This window comes from Cibotium barometz, chromosome 58 (genome assembly GCF_041138505.1).
Source record: "Cibotium barometz isolate CiBa-2024 chromosome 58, ASM4113850v1, whole genome shotgun sequence".
NCBI classification, from domain to species: Eukaryota; Viridiplantae; Streptophyta; class Polypodiopsida; order Cyatheales; family Cibotiaceae; genus Cibotium; species Cibotium barometz.
In genome coordinates this window covers 38,798,192-38,814,055 of record NC_141103.1, presented here as the reverse complement: position 1 = coordinate 38,814,055, position 15,864 = coordinate 38,798,192, and the positions used below count along the sequence as shown (strand labels likewise).

General features: G+C 41.2%; 2 protein-coding genes across 3 annotated transcripts in view; one reads left to right on the top strand and one right to left on the bottom strand.

Annotated features, from left to right (window-relative positions):
- The first annotated feature begins 2,206 nt into the window (after positions 1-2,206).
- On the top strand, positions 2,207-5,538 carry LOC147606259 (uncharacterized). Its single transcript, XM_086792574.1, has one exon. It carries the CDS (start codon positions 2,348-2,350, stop codon positions 4,373-4,375), a length of 2,028 nt encoding a protein of 675 aa, XP_086648700.1. The 5' UTR covers positions 2,207-2,347; the 3' UTR covers positions 4,376-5,538.
- A 7,465-nt stretch (positions 5,539-13,003) lies between these two features.
- LOC147606258 (uncharacterized protein At4g06598-like) overlaps positions 13,004-15,864 on the bottom strand; it is a 14,910-nt gene continuing 12,049 nt past the window's right edge. For both annotated transcript variants that reach the window (XM_086792484.1, XM_086792483.1), the window contains one exon: positions 13,004-13,736. In XM_086792484.1, the coding sequence (XP_086648610.1) occupies positions 13,393-13,736 (344 nt within the window). In that variant the 3' untranslated portion in view covers positions 13,004-13,392. The remainder of the gene's footprint in view (positions 13,737-15,864) is intronic.

The window sequence follows — 15,864 nt, the reverse complement described above, 5'->3', positions numbered from 1 at the left end:
ATATGTCAATTTTTTAAAACTATAATTAACTTTTAAATTTAAAATTAAAGCAGTAATCAAAATGTTCTAAAAACACACACCCATATGTCAATTTTTTAAAACTATAATTAACTTTTAAATTTAAAATTAAAGCAGTAATCAAAATGTTCTAAATTATATTTCTTTTTGCGGTGTATACTATATTCATATTTTAACGGTTTTAAAATTATCTAAAAAAGGAGCAATCAATCAGACATAAAAGAAAATACAAATTTGACATTTATTATTATCAAATAATTACAAAATAAATGTATCGATATGCCATGTGTTCGCGTTGTATATTATATACATATTTTTCTAATTTTATACTTATTCTTTAATTAACTAATATATATATATATAAGAAATAGACTTTATCGATTTTCGCTTCTGAAACTAATAATCAATCGATTTTTATCAGGAACATTTTGTTTCACTTGATTTCTTATCTTTTCTGTAATTGGTATTCATGTTTATGAAAAAACAAATTTAATGAATCGGCTTTCATAGCATTTAAAAAAAAACAAGGAAATCCATTTTATCAATTTCAGGTTCTTCTTTAAATAGCCACAATATCTATTTCACATTAAAAATAAAAATTACGTAATTGATTTATGAGGAAAAAAAAGTCTCCGCTTTATGGCCAAAGAAAAAAAAACAACAGAAGGACAGAACCTGCTAGCGAATAGGAAATTATTTGATATTTCACATCTTGAAAATAAAAAATATATCTTCTGTTTTACATTTCTGCCAACAGAACAACATATATAACTATATGCATCCCAAACGTTTGGCACATGTCAATGGGATATATATATGATGGATGAAATTTTCAAGATTGAAGTTATAAAATATATATATTATGGATGCCAATTTTCAAAGATGCATCCCAGTTTGGCATTTTCAAGACTGAAGATATAAAAAATATATGTTATGGATGCCAATTTTCAAAGCATCGTGGATAGATAATAACAGTTATAACCAAAACAACGAAAAGTAAGATGTTAGAAAAAAACGAAATAACATGCATGACAAAAATTATTAAAACCTCATGTTATTCGTGACATAAATAACATGAATGAAGAATCGTTACCAAAAGACCACGCTTTTTTTTAATTGCACGCAGATTGCGAACGCTTTATGGGCACCTTCCGGAGGCGTTTCAATTCAAGGACATGGATATTGAGCTCTAGGAACAGTGGACGTGGAAGGTTGTGCTTCATGAGACAAAGGAGTGGGGAACTAGATGAAACACCATGCTCATGAGAACAAACCAACAAGGAAGAAGATGGACAGTGATCAACTTTCATGATATTAGTAATATCATGAAATGCTTTCCTCCTCAGTGGCATGACAACTAGAGGAAAGAAATAGTCAAAACAAACTATTATTGATTTGAATTGAAAACAATGAACAACGATCATTATATACTGCCAACAACGGATTATGCAAAGACACGACAATAAATCCAAAAGCATGCTGAACATAGCAACCCACACTGCACATACCCAATCAATCACAGACACAAAATCGATTCCATATGAGAATATACCACTCAGAGAAACGACGACATGCAAATTGCCAACGAGGAACATCCATAAGAACATGCCAACCCATACTCCACAGAACAAATAAAGCATAGACACGCAAAAGATTCGAGAAGAGAAAAATAACAATACCACAAACGAGCATCTGATAAGCAGGCACCCGAGAAACATCCAGACGCAAGCGGGAAGACGGAGCCACGCAGTTCGCAAAGAAATCGGGAAGAAGAAGAAACAAGATTAACTGACACGTTTTAAGCAGCAGCATGTTCGCACAGACGAACATCCGAGCAGCCACCCGAGAAATATCCAGAAGCGAGCGAGAAGACGAAGCCCTGCAGCTCGCGATGGAATAGGGAAGAAGAAGATAAAGGTAAAGATCCATGGAGATCATATAAAAAAAGATTAACTGACACGTGGCAAGGATACTGAAGTTTTAAAATAACCACTAAAAATTTAATTAATAAATGCACCACCACCAAACGTTTGGGGTGCATTTTAGGTAAATTTTGGCTTAATTTACCCATTTGAATGATGGTTTTTGATGGGTGCCCTTACCCGTTAATGTGAGAGGCTAGGTTATTTTTTGGGCTAGTTAATTACCCTTTTTTTTATTTTAAATGGAAAATTTTAAAATCTGTAGTAGCATGCTATTTGTATGAGTTGTATGTGTTGCCCATGGGTATATGCAGAATTGGTCTGTTGCGGACATGATGGGTTCTGTTACAGGTGTGGTACGTCTGGTGGAACAAGGATGACAAAGCTTTCCTTCTGTGCAGAGAGAAATGGTATCGTTAAGCGTCTTCTCGGCTGCAGCTCTTCTTCCCCAACAACAACAGCAGCAGCAGCAGCAGCAGCAGCAGCAACACCACCATGTATTTTCTAGGGTTTTTACCAAGGCCTGCAAAGTGCACTGCCTTCCCCCAAACCTGGTGCTATCAACTGGGGAGCCATGCAACCAGGCCATAGCCATTGACAGGCCTGAGGCCATATCCATTGAAAGGGCTCGCACTGTTCAGCAACATACTTTGCTGGAGCGGCTTGCCCTTGAGCTGGACCGGAGAAAAACGTCAGATAAGCCCACTGACCCCGCAGCCCGCGCTGTCTCTCACTTGCTCAGAGACGTCCAACAGGTTAGTGATGTTGATGCCTTCTTACATGACCTCCATTTCACTGCACATGTCTATACCACTGTCATTCAGAAGCTTGGCCACTGGAATAAGGCCCACGCTGCCTTCTGCATTTTCCAATGGCTCCAGACCCTCCCCTCGCCTGAGGAGCAGCCCAATGTATACATCTACAGTAGCATCCTTGGTGCCATGAAGGCTTGCCGTGATTTCAAACATTTCAGCTTTGTGATGGATGAGATGAAGAAGGATGGTGTTGAGCCAAACCTCATCACTTACAACACCATTATTGAGTGCTATGAACAGCAAGGGTTTCATCTGGAAGCCATGAAGGCTTTTCTCGAGCTCACACAGAAAGGACTGATTCCAAACCGGTCAACTTTCAAAGCTCTTTTGCGGGGTTCTGAGAACTCCTCCGACATTCGCAGAGCTCTTCGTATGTACACATCCGCAAGGGATATTCTGCAAAAGGCTGGGCTGGATGCTGCTGCTGAAGAGCTGAGGGACATGGTGTCTGCCTTTTGCGCAGGGATTATTTGCGTGGAGCTGCTTGCAGACAAAGGCCCTGATAACATCATAAGCCTTCTTGAAAGGGCAGAGGCAAGCATGTTGGAATTCTCTCCCCGGCACTACGATGATATTCTATGGGATTGTGGCTCAAGAAAGAAGGATTTTGTCGTGGCCAAATTTGTGATGGCCCGCAGACGGAAATGCAGTCCTCTGTTGGACGTTCGCATATGCAATCATGTCATGAGGTTCATGGGGAAAGAGAAGAAATGGTGGGCTGCATTGGAGGTGTTTGAACACATGGTTGATGAGGGGCCTCCTCCAGATGCAGAATCACATGCCATCATGAGGTCACATTTCAACTTTCTTCTAAATGCTTCTAAGGAAAGGGGTACTTCTAGTTGGAGCGTGCAGCTGCTAGAGAAAATGGAGGCCCATGGCATCTTGCCAGATAAGTATGCATGGGATACCACCTTAGTAGCATGTGCCATGAGAGTGGACCCTGAATCGGCTGTTCGAGTTTTCCAGAAAATGATAGAGAAGGGACAGCAACCAAACGTTCTTTCTTATGGTGCATTGCTGACGACCTTAGAGAAAGGTGGTCTGTATGAGAAAGCAGAGCAGGTTTGGGAACACATGAAAAGGTTAGGTGTCAAACCAAACATCAAAGCCTACACAATCATGATTTCCGTGTATGGAGCTACACAGAAGTATGAGGAGGTGAAGAAATTACTGGATGAAATATATGCATCAGACGTTGAGTTCACTGTAATTACTTACAATACACTCATTACCATGTGTGCTAAGGCCGGTGATGGAGAGGGTGCTCTGGAATGGATGAAGCAGCTAAGTGCTGATGGTTTTAAACCAGATTCCACTTCATACAGTCAGCTGGTGATAGCATTATCTCGAGGGGGCCAGGAAGACCTTGCTAGGGACATGTATTTTGAGGCAAAACAGTTACACTTGGTTCTTTCTCAGGCAGCTCATGAGGCTTGCAAACTGGGTAATGTTGAATTTGACTGGCAGGCAATGCCTTTCCATTCACAGTCTGGGCTTGAGGAGCCCTTGAACATTGAGTCTGAGCATGAGGAGTCTTTCCACATTGACTCCCAGCCTGATGATTCGTCAGACACTGAGTGTGAGACTGAAGTGTCTCTCGTCAAAGTGGAAGCCTGAAGAGTCCTCCTTGGATATGAGCCGGAAAAGCCTTCCCGCACTGACTAAAGATCCTGGATGATGACATGGGTTGGTGAAGTTGAGGTGATATGGATTCAAGAATTTCCCATGTTTTCAAAGATACTAAACTGCTGAGGAATCACATCACTTAGAAACTTTCGGGATGCAAATTTTCGCCCTGTGGGGCCCAGAATTACCTTTCTGTCTTCCTTCACTGGCATGTCAGCCATTGTATATCTACCAGACATTCACTAATTTTTTTACTACAGATGCTACTTAGTTAACTGACACCATCAACGGGGCATGTGTTCTCCTGTTTCTTCCAAAGTCACTCTTGCTATTGGGCTTATTGCAATGGACAGTTCTCTGTTTGGTCTGTTGAGAAGATTTGTGATGAAGATGGCTATGGTTTTGCAACATGGCCGAACAGCCATAACTTTTTTGCTGTATTGCCTGCTGTTTTATAGATGGTGTTCACAGGTTCTTACACGAATCATCTGCAGACTATTTCATGGTTGTTAAATACGGTGTTTTATAGGAGAATTCCAAGGTTTCGGCCTGGTGTACTGCTGCTTTGACAGCTCTGTGGATCTAAACAGGTTTTACTGCAGAGAGAGCACTGACAACTTGACAGAACAGACTGCATTCAGGATAAGCTCATGCTATGAAATCAGCACTTGTCTAATGTATTGAGAGAAAGCATGCCTGTAATGATGGCTAGCTGACATGTTCACTTTCTGAAGATGTTATCATCCAATCGGAGAGGTCTCTCTTAATTGGGACTTGGAAATTGGGCATGTGAAAGAATGACATAGTAACATGGTCTCTGCCATGCACGAGGAAGTTCATGGCTTGAAGCTTGTATACTAAATCATCTATGAGAAAAATTGATGCCTTGAAGTTTAATGAGCAGAATTTTGTTTAGTCACGACTCACAGAGAACTGTCTCTTAATATCAAGGTGTTCTGTATGTTAACGGCAGTGGTGTTGGTTGAGTCTGTGAGCCAAACTGTTGCTAAACATGATGTTGGCTACAAGCAAAGGAAGAGACCATTGATTGCCATAGAAAGCTTTGCTACTAAAGGTGATGCATGAAAGCATTGAGTGTGAGCCTCGATGTGACATGACTTTCTTTACAGCATTTTTCAATCATAGTATTTTACAAAGATTCTTTGTTTGATTAATGTATTAGTTTGAGTGGGATGGTAGAAAGCTTCTCACTGATGCCATTGGGAGAGTGCCTTTGAGTGTTGTCGGTAACAAAGTTAAATTTTCGTTTCAGATGGTATTCGTGTGTGTGAGCTGTTTTAAGTTGTTAATGCTATGAAGTAATTTATGTTGTAAAGCAAGTCCTTTTATGAGAACAATCTTGGAAAGGAAGTTCCTCGTTATCTGCATTGAGCTGGAATGGATTGGAAGAGAAATGCCATTTTTAGTGTGAAGCTTTTTTGGGAAGTTCTCCTGGCTTGAGGATCAATGCTAGCTGTGAGAGCAAGGAGAGGGAAAGAATGAGCTTCTGAATACAACAAAGCCCAATATTGTCTTCAATGACTAGACAAAACTTCAGATAACTTGTGAAGGTTTATATATATATATGAATTTTTATATATGGAAGGTTGCTCTTCTCTAGGTGCCATTCTTTAAGGGATTTGGTATGATCCTTGCACAGTGTTGAGGTATGCCAAGGCTAAACCTAAGAAGCTTTCCTTTAGAATTGAACACAAAGAAACGAGTGGTTAGCTACTGTTTGAGAAGATTTTGAAAGACATCCTGGTCACACAACAGTTTACTGAGTGGACAGTTCATTTGAAGGAAAACTACTGGAGAGATTTTGGAACAATAGTATGTAAGCTTGTTTGTGATACCGTTGACATACATCAAACCCATCCCCTTAATTTCTAGCCTTCCAAAATTAAAAAGATGATAACATTACTTAATTGGATGAAGTGTGGAGCATTGCCATTTTTAACTACACAGTTAGATTTCACCAAGAGAATTAAGGTAGAAGAGCACATTGACCATTAGGGATCCATACGATCACCAACAAGTGTGGATACTTGATGATGATGCCAGACATTCCGGTATGGAGCTAAAGTCACAACCTGAATACATGTAGCTCAAGCTCTGACAGCCTAAGTGGATTTATGGTTGGTGGTGAGATAGATGGACGGTTTCTAGTGTTCCTCGGTGAGAAAGCTAACCTACGGTCATCCAGCTGGGCATGGCCCTAAGTTGCAGGTGAAAATAAAATGGATAAGATTTGGAAACTGTTGTTTTCTTGCTCATTTCATTACGTACCCTTTATATGTTTGTATTGCCTTCACTTATACTAGGGGGGTGACAAAGAGCTGACCTTGCTGCCTCGGTCACTTGCTGATTGGAGGATTAGCATGGCACGGGAGATGCACATGGCTAGATCTCTCCCTTGCAACATGTGATGGAGTTAGAAACTTCTTTTGTGTATGGGGTCTCACCACCTTCGCTCCAAAGGGGGGTTTGTTGGGTATTCAGAGCCTCGTGTGTGTGAAACAACCCTTAGATGGCTTAATGTGTTTATGCATATGAACAACCTATTATAGCCACTTTTATGTGTGAACGCAATAAGCAGTGATGCCATAGGCACTTGCTATGTGTCATTGCCCTAGTGTAGGTGTTGTGTCAAAAGACAAGGTTCTAAGCCTATAAAAGCACTATACTCTTTGAAGCTTTCATCACATCTAATCATAATCATTGAGTTGTGCAAATTTGTTTACTTGTGATTCTCTCTTTCTCTCAACAATTTTGTATTACTCCACTAAAATAGTTTTGTTTTGTTTCTATTTTATTTTCTGTTCCATGATAAAATATGCCATGGACATTATTATACCACTTTGGTCTCAAAGGCCTATTGGGTCGTCAGTAGACATTTAATATATCTTTCTCTCTCTTATCACGCACACAAATGATACTCTGTGAGTGTGTGTGTGTGTGTGTGTGAGAGAGAGAGAGAGAGAGGTGCTCGTGCTCTAGTTTGAGTTTTCCTAATTCATACGAAGACACTTCTTCCTCTGGAAGTGGTTTGTCCAACACTACCGAATCATTATTACAAAGGTAGGCTAAACTTCTTTGACATCATTGCCAAGGTGCACCATTGAACTTAGTTATTCGGTACTTTTCCTTTGATTGCGCTAGGGTCTAACCTAACTCAGAGGCTCTTTTGGTGTTTTGTTTGGTTTTTTTTTCCCTTTTCTAGTTGCATTTTGGAAGCATTGGAGTGGATAATCAAGTTTTGAGAGCTCAAGCAACTTTTCAATGGTGTTTTAGAGATAAGTTTTCAAATTGAGAATGCATGCATGTTTACATGTCCTTAAACTCATTTTGTGTACATGGACATGTCTCACACTTGAGAATTGTTATTCCATTAGTTGTTTATATTTCTTTCACAATGGCACACATTGGTCTCTAAGTGAGAGTGGGCATGGAAGTTGGAGTGGGAGTGCAAGTGGGAGTGCGAATGGGAGTGGGAGTGCAAGTGCAAGTACGAGCATGAATGTGTGGTAGTAGGAGTGGGGGTGCGAGTGCAAGTGCAAGTGCAAGTATGAGCATGAATGTGGGAGTGGGAGTGGGAGTGGGAGTGCTAGTAGGAGTGGGGGTGCGAGCGCAAGTGCAAACGGGAGTGGAAGTGGCAGTGGGAGTTTAAATGGGAGTAGGAGTGCGAGTGCAAGTATGGGCATGAATGTGAGGGTGAGTGTAGAGTGTGAATGTGAGTTTTATCCACCCAAATTATGTGAGTTGTGTGAGTTGTGTCCATTCATATTACGTTTTATTGTGTGTGGTATTAGACCTTATATTATGAAATATATGCTTTCCCTAGGATAGAACTTTCCCCTAACAATAGGGAAGCCACAAGAACCCTGAAGGAAGGACTCTTACGTTGTGACAAGATCATTGGAAAAGCAAGCCTCATTATTATCCTTTGTTGTGTAAATTGTGCATTAATGAGTGTGGATGTGAGTGTGCGCGAGCATGTGTGGTGTGATTGGGAGGGACTGAGAGTGGGAGTAGGAGTAGGAGTGGGAGTGGGAGTATTGGAAGCTCACGGTTGGCCCTCTATAAAAATCAACTTGAAAGAAATACTCAAGCTCAAAATAGAAGAAGGCTTATACACGCGACACAAGAATAGGTTAAATCTCCCCTACCATGAGAATGGCTCACGTCCTCTTCATGGTGTATTTAAATATATTTCCTTGTACAAAAAGCAAGAGCCAAAAATATGGATCTCCACTTTGGGCCTGCATAAGCCTAAATACAAAAGTGTGAACACTCTAAGGTTCACTCATGAAATAGAACTAATGTATATCAAAATGTTGCACACTAATGTGCACATAAAATATCAATGCCATTGCCAAATAAATAATCGCCACACGTCATGCGCCAATAAATTTCTATCGAAGCAAGCCCAATGGATCCATGCACATCCCGCACACTAACCCTGCCCCACTGATCTGCACTGACATTCACAATATAAACTCAAAATATGTGACAGGTTAGAGGTGATCAGTCTCGCTTGCACACCAACCAACATCAAATCCTCAAAACAAAATTCAAGAAATATATCTTGTTTCTATTTACCTTCATTTAGCATAAGAAAGACCTAATGACACCACCTACTAAATTAAAAAGTATAAATCAGCAATATCTTATAGGTCTTTGGGTGTCACTAGTCTCATGGTCAATATCTAAACTTCAATTTTGCATAACAAGAAGACCACACGTGGTAAATATTGGCGATTCAATATGAGATTGTTAATGTAACTAGAGTGAATGGTAGGGAAACCAAAGTAGTTTCTCACACAAGGGTCAAAGCTCGACATGATGAAATTGGGACAATAAGCATAAGGGTACATTCCAAAGATTGGGCTCATAAGTACATGTATTGCTCACACAAAAATCCACTTTTTGCACATCCTCTCACGTTTATGAGTTTGATTTCACACTAGTGAAAGAAGAGATGAAGTATGAAAACTAATGGTAAAGACTCAAGTAACCAAAGGGAAACAAAGAAGAAGGTCAAGTGCATTTACTCTAGCAACAAAGAAGGGTAATGTGCAAAGGATGTTGGGTATTTTGAAGGTTCATGTCTATGTCCATCTTGTGTATGTAACTGTCCTATGTGTGTAGACTTATTCATATGTATGTGTATATGAATACCTACTTAGGTGTGACACCCCCTTATATGTGGATAGGATAAGTGTGCCACGTGTCATTAGTGTGTGTATGTTGACATGGGTCCCATATATGTGGCAAATTTAAGATAAGGCTACTCCAAAGCCCTATATATTGACAAAGAAAGGTGAGGTTGTCTCCTAAAGGCTGCACAACTGAAGCCATGATTGAGGCTTGTATTCAGGTAGGGTATCGGATCGCTTGGGGGCAGTCTTCTTTTGTATGAGAAGATGATAGATGGTCCTTAATTTGTGATCTGCTCAACATGGTCAATATAATGTTGGGAAGCTAGGTGTAAAGTTATTTTTTAGTTATATATATATATATATATCTTGGTCAAAAAAATAAAGCCTTATATATTGACATTGGTATAAAGGCTAGTGTAAAGTCTACAAAAAGCATTGTACTTGTCGTGTGGAGACACATCTAATCAATCTCTTATTACTGAGTCGTGCAAATTCTGTCATTTGGGAGTACTCGACCAGTTCTTGAGAGCGCCACCGACTGAGTTGGAGTTGCTCAGCCAGCTGGGCGGACCGGGCGGGGCGAAGACCCAGGCGGGTTGGCGTTGCCTGTTGGCCTTCCCAGCCACAGTCGTTTTTATTGCCCCTATTGCTGCACGTTTCGCCCTCCCATCCGGCCGCCCTGCCCTGCTGTGCTCGTCCCATCACGGCTGCTCTCGCTCGTGCCCTCTACCATCCCCTCTGCTTTCTACTCCGTCACCCTGCGCCTGCTCTTCCGTTTCACTGCCGCCACAGCCCTGGACCTCCACCTCAACTCCCGCACGTGCGTTGGGCTTCTCCTGTTGTGAAGCATCTCATCTATGCGCGTGACGACTAAAGCTACCTCTGCTCTCCCGTTCGTTGCCACTTGCCAAAGCCACAGCCCTGGACCTACCTCCCGCACGTGTGTTGGACCTCTACCTCAACTCCCGCACGTGTGTTGAGCTTCTCCTATTGTGACATCACCATTAGCATCTCATACCTCTACTTCAATGTCATGGCACTTTAAAAAAACTACCCCTAACGTGGCTTGGTATATTCTCACTCCTTTCCACAAACCAAGATGCACCTCTTGCTATGGCACTTTCAATGGCAACAACTCTGGCACAAAGCTTCCCACCTGGCAAACCAAGATGCAGCTCTTGCTGATGTGAGAGGGAGTATTGGAGACAATCTCACAAGACAACCAAGATGCAGAACCAAACAAGAAAAAGATGTGGCCGCAACGCATTGAAAGAGCCATCACCCTGATCAACCTAAGCCTTACATATTCCTTGGTGCATCACAATGCAAATCTAGGCAAAAATGGAAGGTATCTTAGTAATAAAATCACTAACTATCAATTGTTTGTGATAAGGGCTTGAAAAACAATTACACTAAGTCTTAGATCTTTTCAAATGTTTGAAAGTAACACATCATGGCTTGTACAATACTATTCAAGATTGGGCTTGGAAAGATTTGTTGAAGCATCACCTTAACATGAACTACACTCAACTCACAATCAAGTTTTTTTTCCATTGAGAAAACTCCTTGCCATTTCAATATTTTCACAATTCTTGTGCTTTGCACACCTTTTTTCTTCAAACTCTCTTTCTTGGTATCCTTTAACAGTCTTCACCGTGGTTCCTCCCTCAACTATGCTTTTCTATTCAATAAACTTTCAGAATTTTCCTTCAAAAAATACACCCAAATCTTCCTAACCAAAGAGATAAAAATGTAAAGGAGCTCCAAGAGCACTATTGTCATATTCCCATAAAGATTAGCATACAAGGACTAAACACGAGCCATGGATATAAAACTAGCTTTTTAGAGAAATAATTTCTAATTCTCCTTGCCCATCTTACAAGGTTCACATACTTATGGTGTATCAAAAAGAGGTGGAAAATACTCAATTAGCTTACCACTTCTATAAGGGTTTGAAAACTTAGATGCCCATATCTCTCACATAATTTATTGTTATCCACATTGTTTAAGGCTATATATATTGAGATCTCATAAATTTTCTCTGTCCAAACGCCCTTGGTAATGACCTTATCATAGCTCTAAGCTCTAAAGAATGGCATCCCCATTCTAATTAAAGAATAGCATCCCCATCTAAGCTCTAAAGAATGACATCCCCATTCTAAGCTGACATCCCTATTCTAATTAAAGTGAACCATAGTAGACGTCACATTTTTAAATTTGGGATAGTGACAAGCTAGGACTAAAGAAGCTACACTCATGCCAATTGTAGCCATTTGGTCACAAAGATCTTTGATTCTCGTGAGAAATTGCTCCACTACTTCTTCATTCAACCGTTGTGATTCAAGCTAATTCTCAAGATTTTAAATCATTCAATGGACTCGTGATCTTATACTTACATTCAAACATGGCCTAAGGTGTGGAGATTTTAATGTACCATGGTCAACATACTATTTTACATGATTGTGACAATGGCAAAGAAACCATATACATCCTTTTGATTTCAATCCAGGATAAGCTATTGTGATTAAAGCTCATTCTCAAGATTTTTAATCAGTCAACGAACTCGTGGTCTCGTACTTACTCTCAAACATGGCCTAAGTTGTAGAGATATAATGAACCATGGTCAACATCCTATTTTAGATGATTGTGACAATGGAAAAGGAAACATATACATCCTTCTGTTTTCAATCCAAGAGAAGGTAGATGGCATGTTGTACGCCATCCCTTGTTGGTAGATACGAGCATTAATGCAAATCCCAAAGATCATAAGAGGACATGATAGCCTTCAACTTGAACTTCCATAGAGGGTAACTAGTGTCTTTGAGTTTTCTATTAGCACCAAATGGAAGTCGGTGGGGTCTTAAAGAAGAACTCCTAACCTTTTGTTGGACATCAACAACCAAAGAAGCTTTGTACCAAGCTAAGGCATAATAACACACACACACATATATATACCTAGATGAATCCCCAAATTCACCTTAAAAGAAAGTGCAATTTATAGCCTCATGGTAATCATCCACAAGACAATAAACCATCAACTCCATCATGCATAGTATGGACTAATACTACGACATCCCCACTAATGTCATCAGTGCCCAATAGTGGGTGTAAAACTTGGTATCAATATATGCTCCCACACACACCCCCCATGCGCACGCACACACATAAGAGTATACATTCATACAAAGGTCTGTGTACTGAGTTTATGTCAAAGCTCCGGAGATACAAGGCATAATAACATAGATGAAGTGTACCAAGCTAAGGCATAATAACATAGATGAAGTTTACCTATTGATTGCTAAAGATACACCTTAGTCTAGCTTAACTTTTCAACTCCTCTTTATTTATAAGAAGGGATTGATAAGAGAGGTGGCCAGTGACTAACATGATGGAAACACTCTTAATTACCATAATTGGTTACTGCATTGCCATGTAGTCAGAAATAAGAACGATAGCAAAAAAAGAATGGAAGTCTTCTCTGCCTTGCTATTAATTTTATGAATTAATGTTATGGCATTCACAAAGCACAAACTAAGATATCAACACAAAGCCACTCAAATTCCAGGCCATTGCTGGGGTTAAGTAGATGGCACCAAATCTGCCCTTTTTTTTTAGAGGAAAAATTAGTAAAGCAATCCTAAGGTTTGGATCCCATCAGCCATGCTAATGTCAGAAGCTGCTTGGTGAACTCAGAACCAGCTTGCTGACAAAATTTATTTGAAAGAATTTGCAATGAAAGCACTAAAAAGAATCCTGGATTTGTCGGGGGTAACATCAAAACTGATGACAGAAGTCGGGGAGAAAACAACCCTAACCTTCCTGAAATTTCACAGTGACCCCGGAATCCTACGGGTTTTGAACTCTGAAATCGGAATGAAGCTGTGCTATCCCTGGCATGATTTGGGTGTGCACACCTTTTCCCTTTTCACCAGTTGAACAGCTAGAGGGCCCAATGGGCTTCATCAAGGGAGACCTTGGAGGTCCATGGCCGGCTTCAGTCTCCTTGAACACGTCGTCCACATACTTGGTGACATCCGGCCCTAATTCGGGTTCCTTCAACTCAAGCTGTGGAGACAATGGAAGCTCGAATTGTTGTTGGCGAGAGAGACTCTGCTGCACATGCTTTTGTTGCTGCTGTCGATATAGCTGTCTCAGCCTATGCACTTCATTCTTCAAGGCTTCATTATGGGCTGGAAATCCACACACATGATTTGATTAATTGCATTGTATACCAACAACCCCAAGACCAACTGACACTTCAAAAGAACAACTCAAATTGATACGACACTTCTAGCTACTCATGTGCCATAATTGATACATGCTGCTGCAGTTTCTTAGTAAGGATTAATCAAATTTATGGGCCTTTTCACAGCTATTGCCATACATCAAGCCTCATCTGCTTTGTCCAGAAGTAGGGTTAAGGGTGCTGGGCCATGGGGTGCTGCAAGGGGTAGAGGGGGCGGAGTATGTTCAGTTTGCATGCTGTCTTATTCCTTTCAGAGGTCCTGGAAGTTGGGACCCAATGTTGTGTTGTGATGTACATGCATATTTCAATCCTGTGGACCAAATGGAGGTGATTGCTTGCTTGGATTAGCCAATTTGAGTAAAATTCAAAGTGGTGAAGATCGCAGAAAGGACCAAGGTGTTCCACACCTATATGTACATGACAGATGAAGCATTCAATTGGGCAAAGCAGCATAAGGCTGGATTACACATGGGGTGCCTTTGTAGACAGGAAGCAGCATTGCCTCCCACCACTTTACATCCCAAAGCTGAAGAATGAAAACTCGAAGATCGAGTAGCTAGAGGTGACATAGCAAAATAACTCCAAAAGGGTGCAAAAGCTTGCAGTCCAGCATCAAAAGGAGAACCAATCAACAGGATGCACTCATTTTGGGATTGATACCAAAAATCAGATGTGCTGTGAATGCTTATAAACCTGCTGCCTTAGATGAAGCATTCATTCCAGCATAGATTTCGTCCTCCATATTTCCAGAAACACCAGCCCATTTCTTCACGGCAGACCCCTTAGCAGACTCAAACCCAGAAACCTCAGCAAAGCGAGAGAAAAGATAAATTAGCAAGGGCCCAAACTGGACTTTTATCTTCAGAAGAGGTTGAAGCAAAGAATAGTCAGGTTCCCAGTCTAATTATGCAAAGAGAGCACAGTGAGGTATTCGCAATTATCAACCAGATTATGCTTATGGTTCTCTATTCTCATAAATTTAAAATATGCAGAGAGAGAGAGATTTTCCTTATAGTTCTCCAATTCCATAAATGTAAAGCAAATACTGAGGAAAGGGGAGAGAGAGATGAGAGAGAAAGAAAGAAAGAAAGATATATTAAACGTCTACTAAAGACCCAATGGGCCTATGAGACCAAAGTGATACAATAATGTCCATGGCATATCTCATCATGGAATGGAAAATAAAACAGAAAAAAACATAAACATAGCTATCTCACTGAGGTGATACAAAACTGTCCATGGAAACTCATCATGGAATACTAGGAACATAGAAACATGAGATGCTTGATATTTTGGAGAGTGGCATACCATGGGGCTAATGCGTATGGCCGAGAGCCTAGAGGTCTCCCTTAGCTACGTCACGTAGGTCGATGGCCTTGGAGCATGTCCTAGATCTGGAGCTGATGAGGGGATCATGGCCCGTCTGGGGAGCCAAGGGCATCGGGCACACTGAAATGCGGAGGCCCGGTCCGAGGTAACTCTTCGCGGGCGAGGCGAGTCCAGAGCAGCTCGAGGTGGATCCACAAGATCCATTGTATCGGTGTCCTCCACCTCCTGGGATAGAAAAAAACTAGTTGTGGTGGCTGGCACGGAAGGGGGCGGGGTGGCTGGGGCCGAAGCTCTCTCAAGGAAGTGTCCCTATGTCTACGGAGCTCAAGTAGGAAGAGGCCTAGGAAATGCTGGTCCGGGAAGTCAATGATCCTTGAGAGTGGACCAAATCCCTCACGAAACAGACAGTGAAACCTCCCAAGGATCTCTTAGTATACTGGGCAGCAGCATATGTAATGCTCCTCTGTCTCAACCTCTGTGTGGCATAATCGGCAGATCCTCTCCTCTCTAGGTCTCCGTATGAGCTTCCCAGCTTTGAAGACGTGCTTAGCTCTACCTGTCTCCACTCTTAGGCGGTGGGATGAAACCAGTATCTAGTGTCACATGCATCCCGCACTTGGATGCCACGTGGACATATCTGAACAAGACGGTGCAGGAGCTAGAGTGGAAAGTGGTCCCATGTGAGCCCAGTCCAGGATGAGTCAGCCAAGGTTCCACTCTATGCGTTCGAGGTCAGGTGTGCA

Coding starts and splice junctions, on each gene's coding strand:
- LOC147606259 (XM_086792574.1), top strand. CDS start 2,348: ATGGTATCGTTAAGCGTCTTCTCGGCTGCAGCTCTTCTTCCCCAACAA.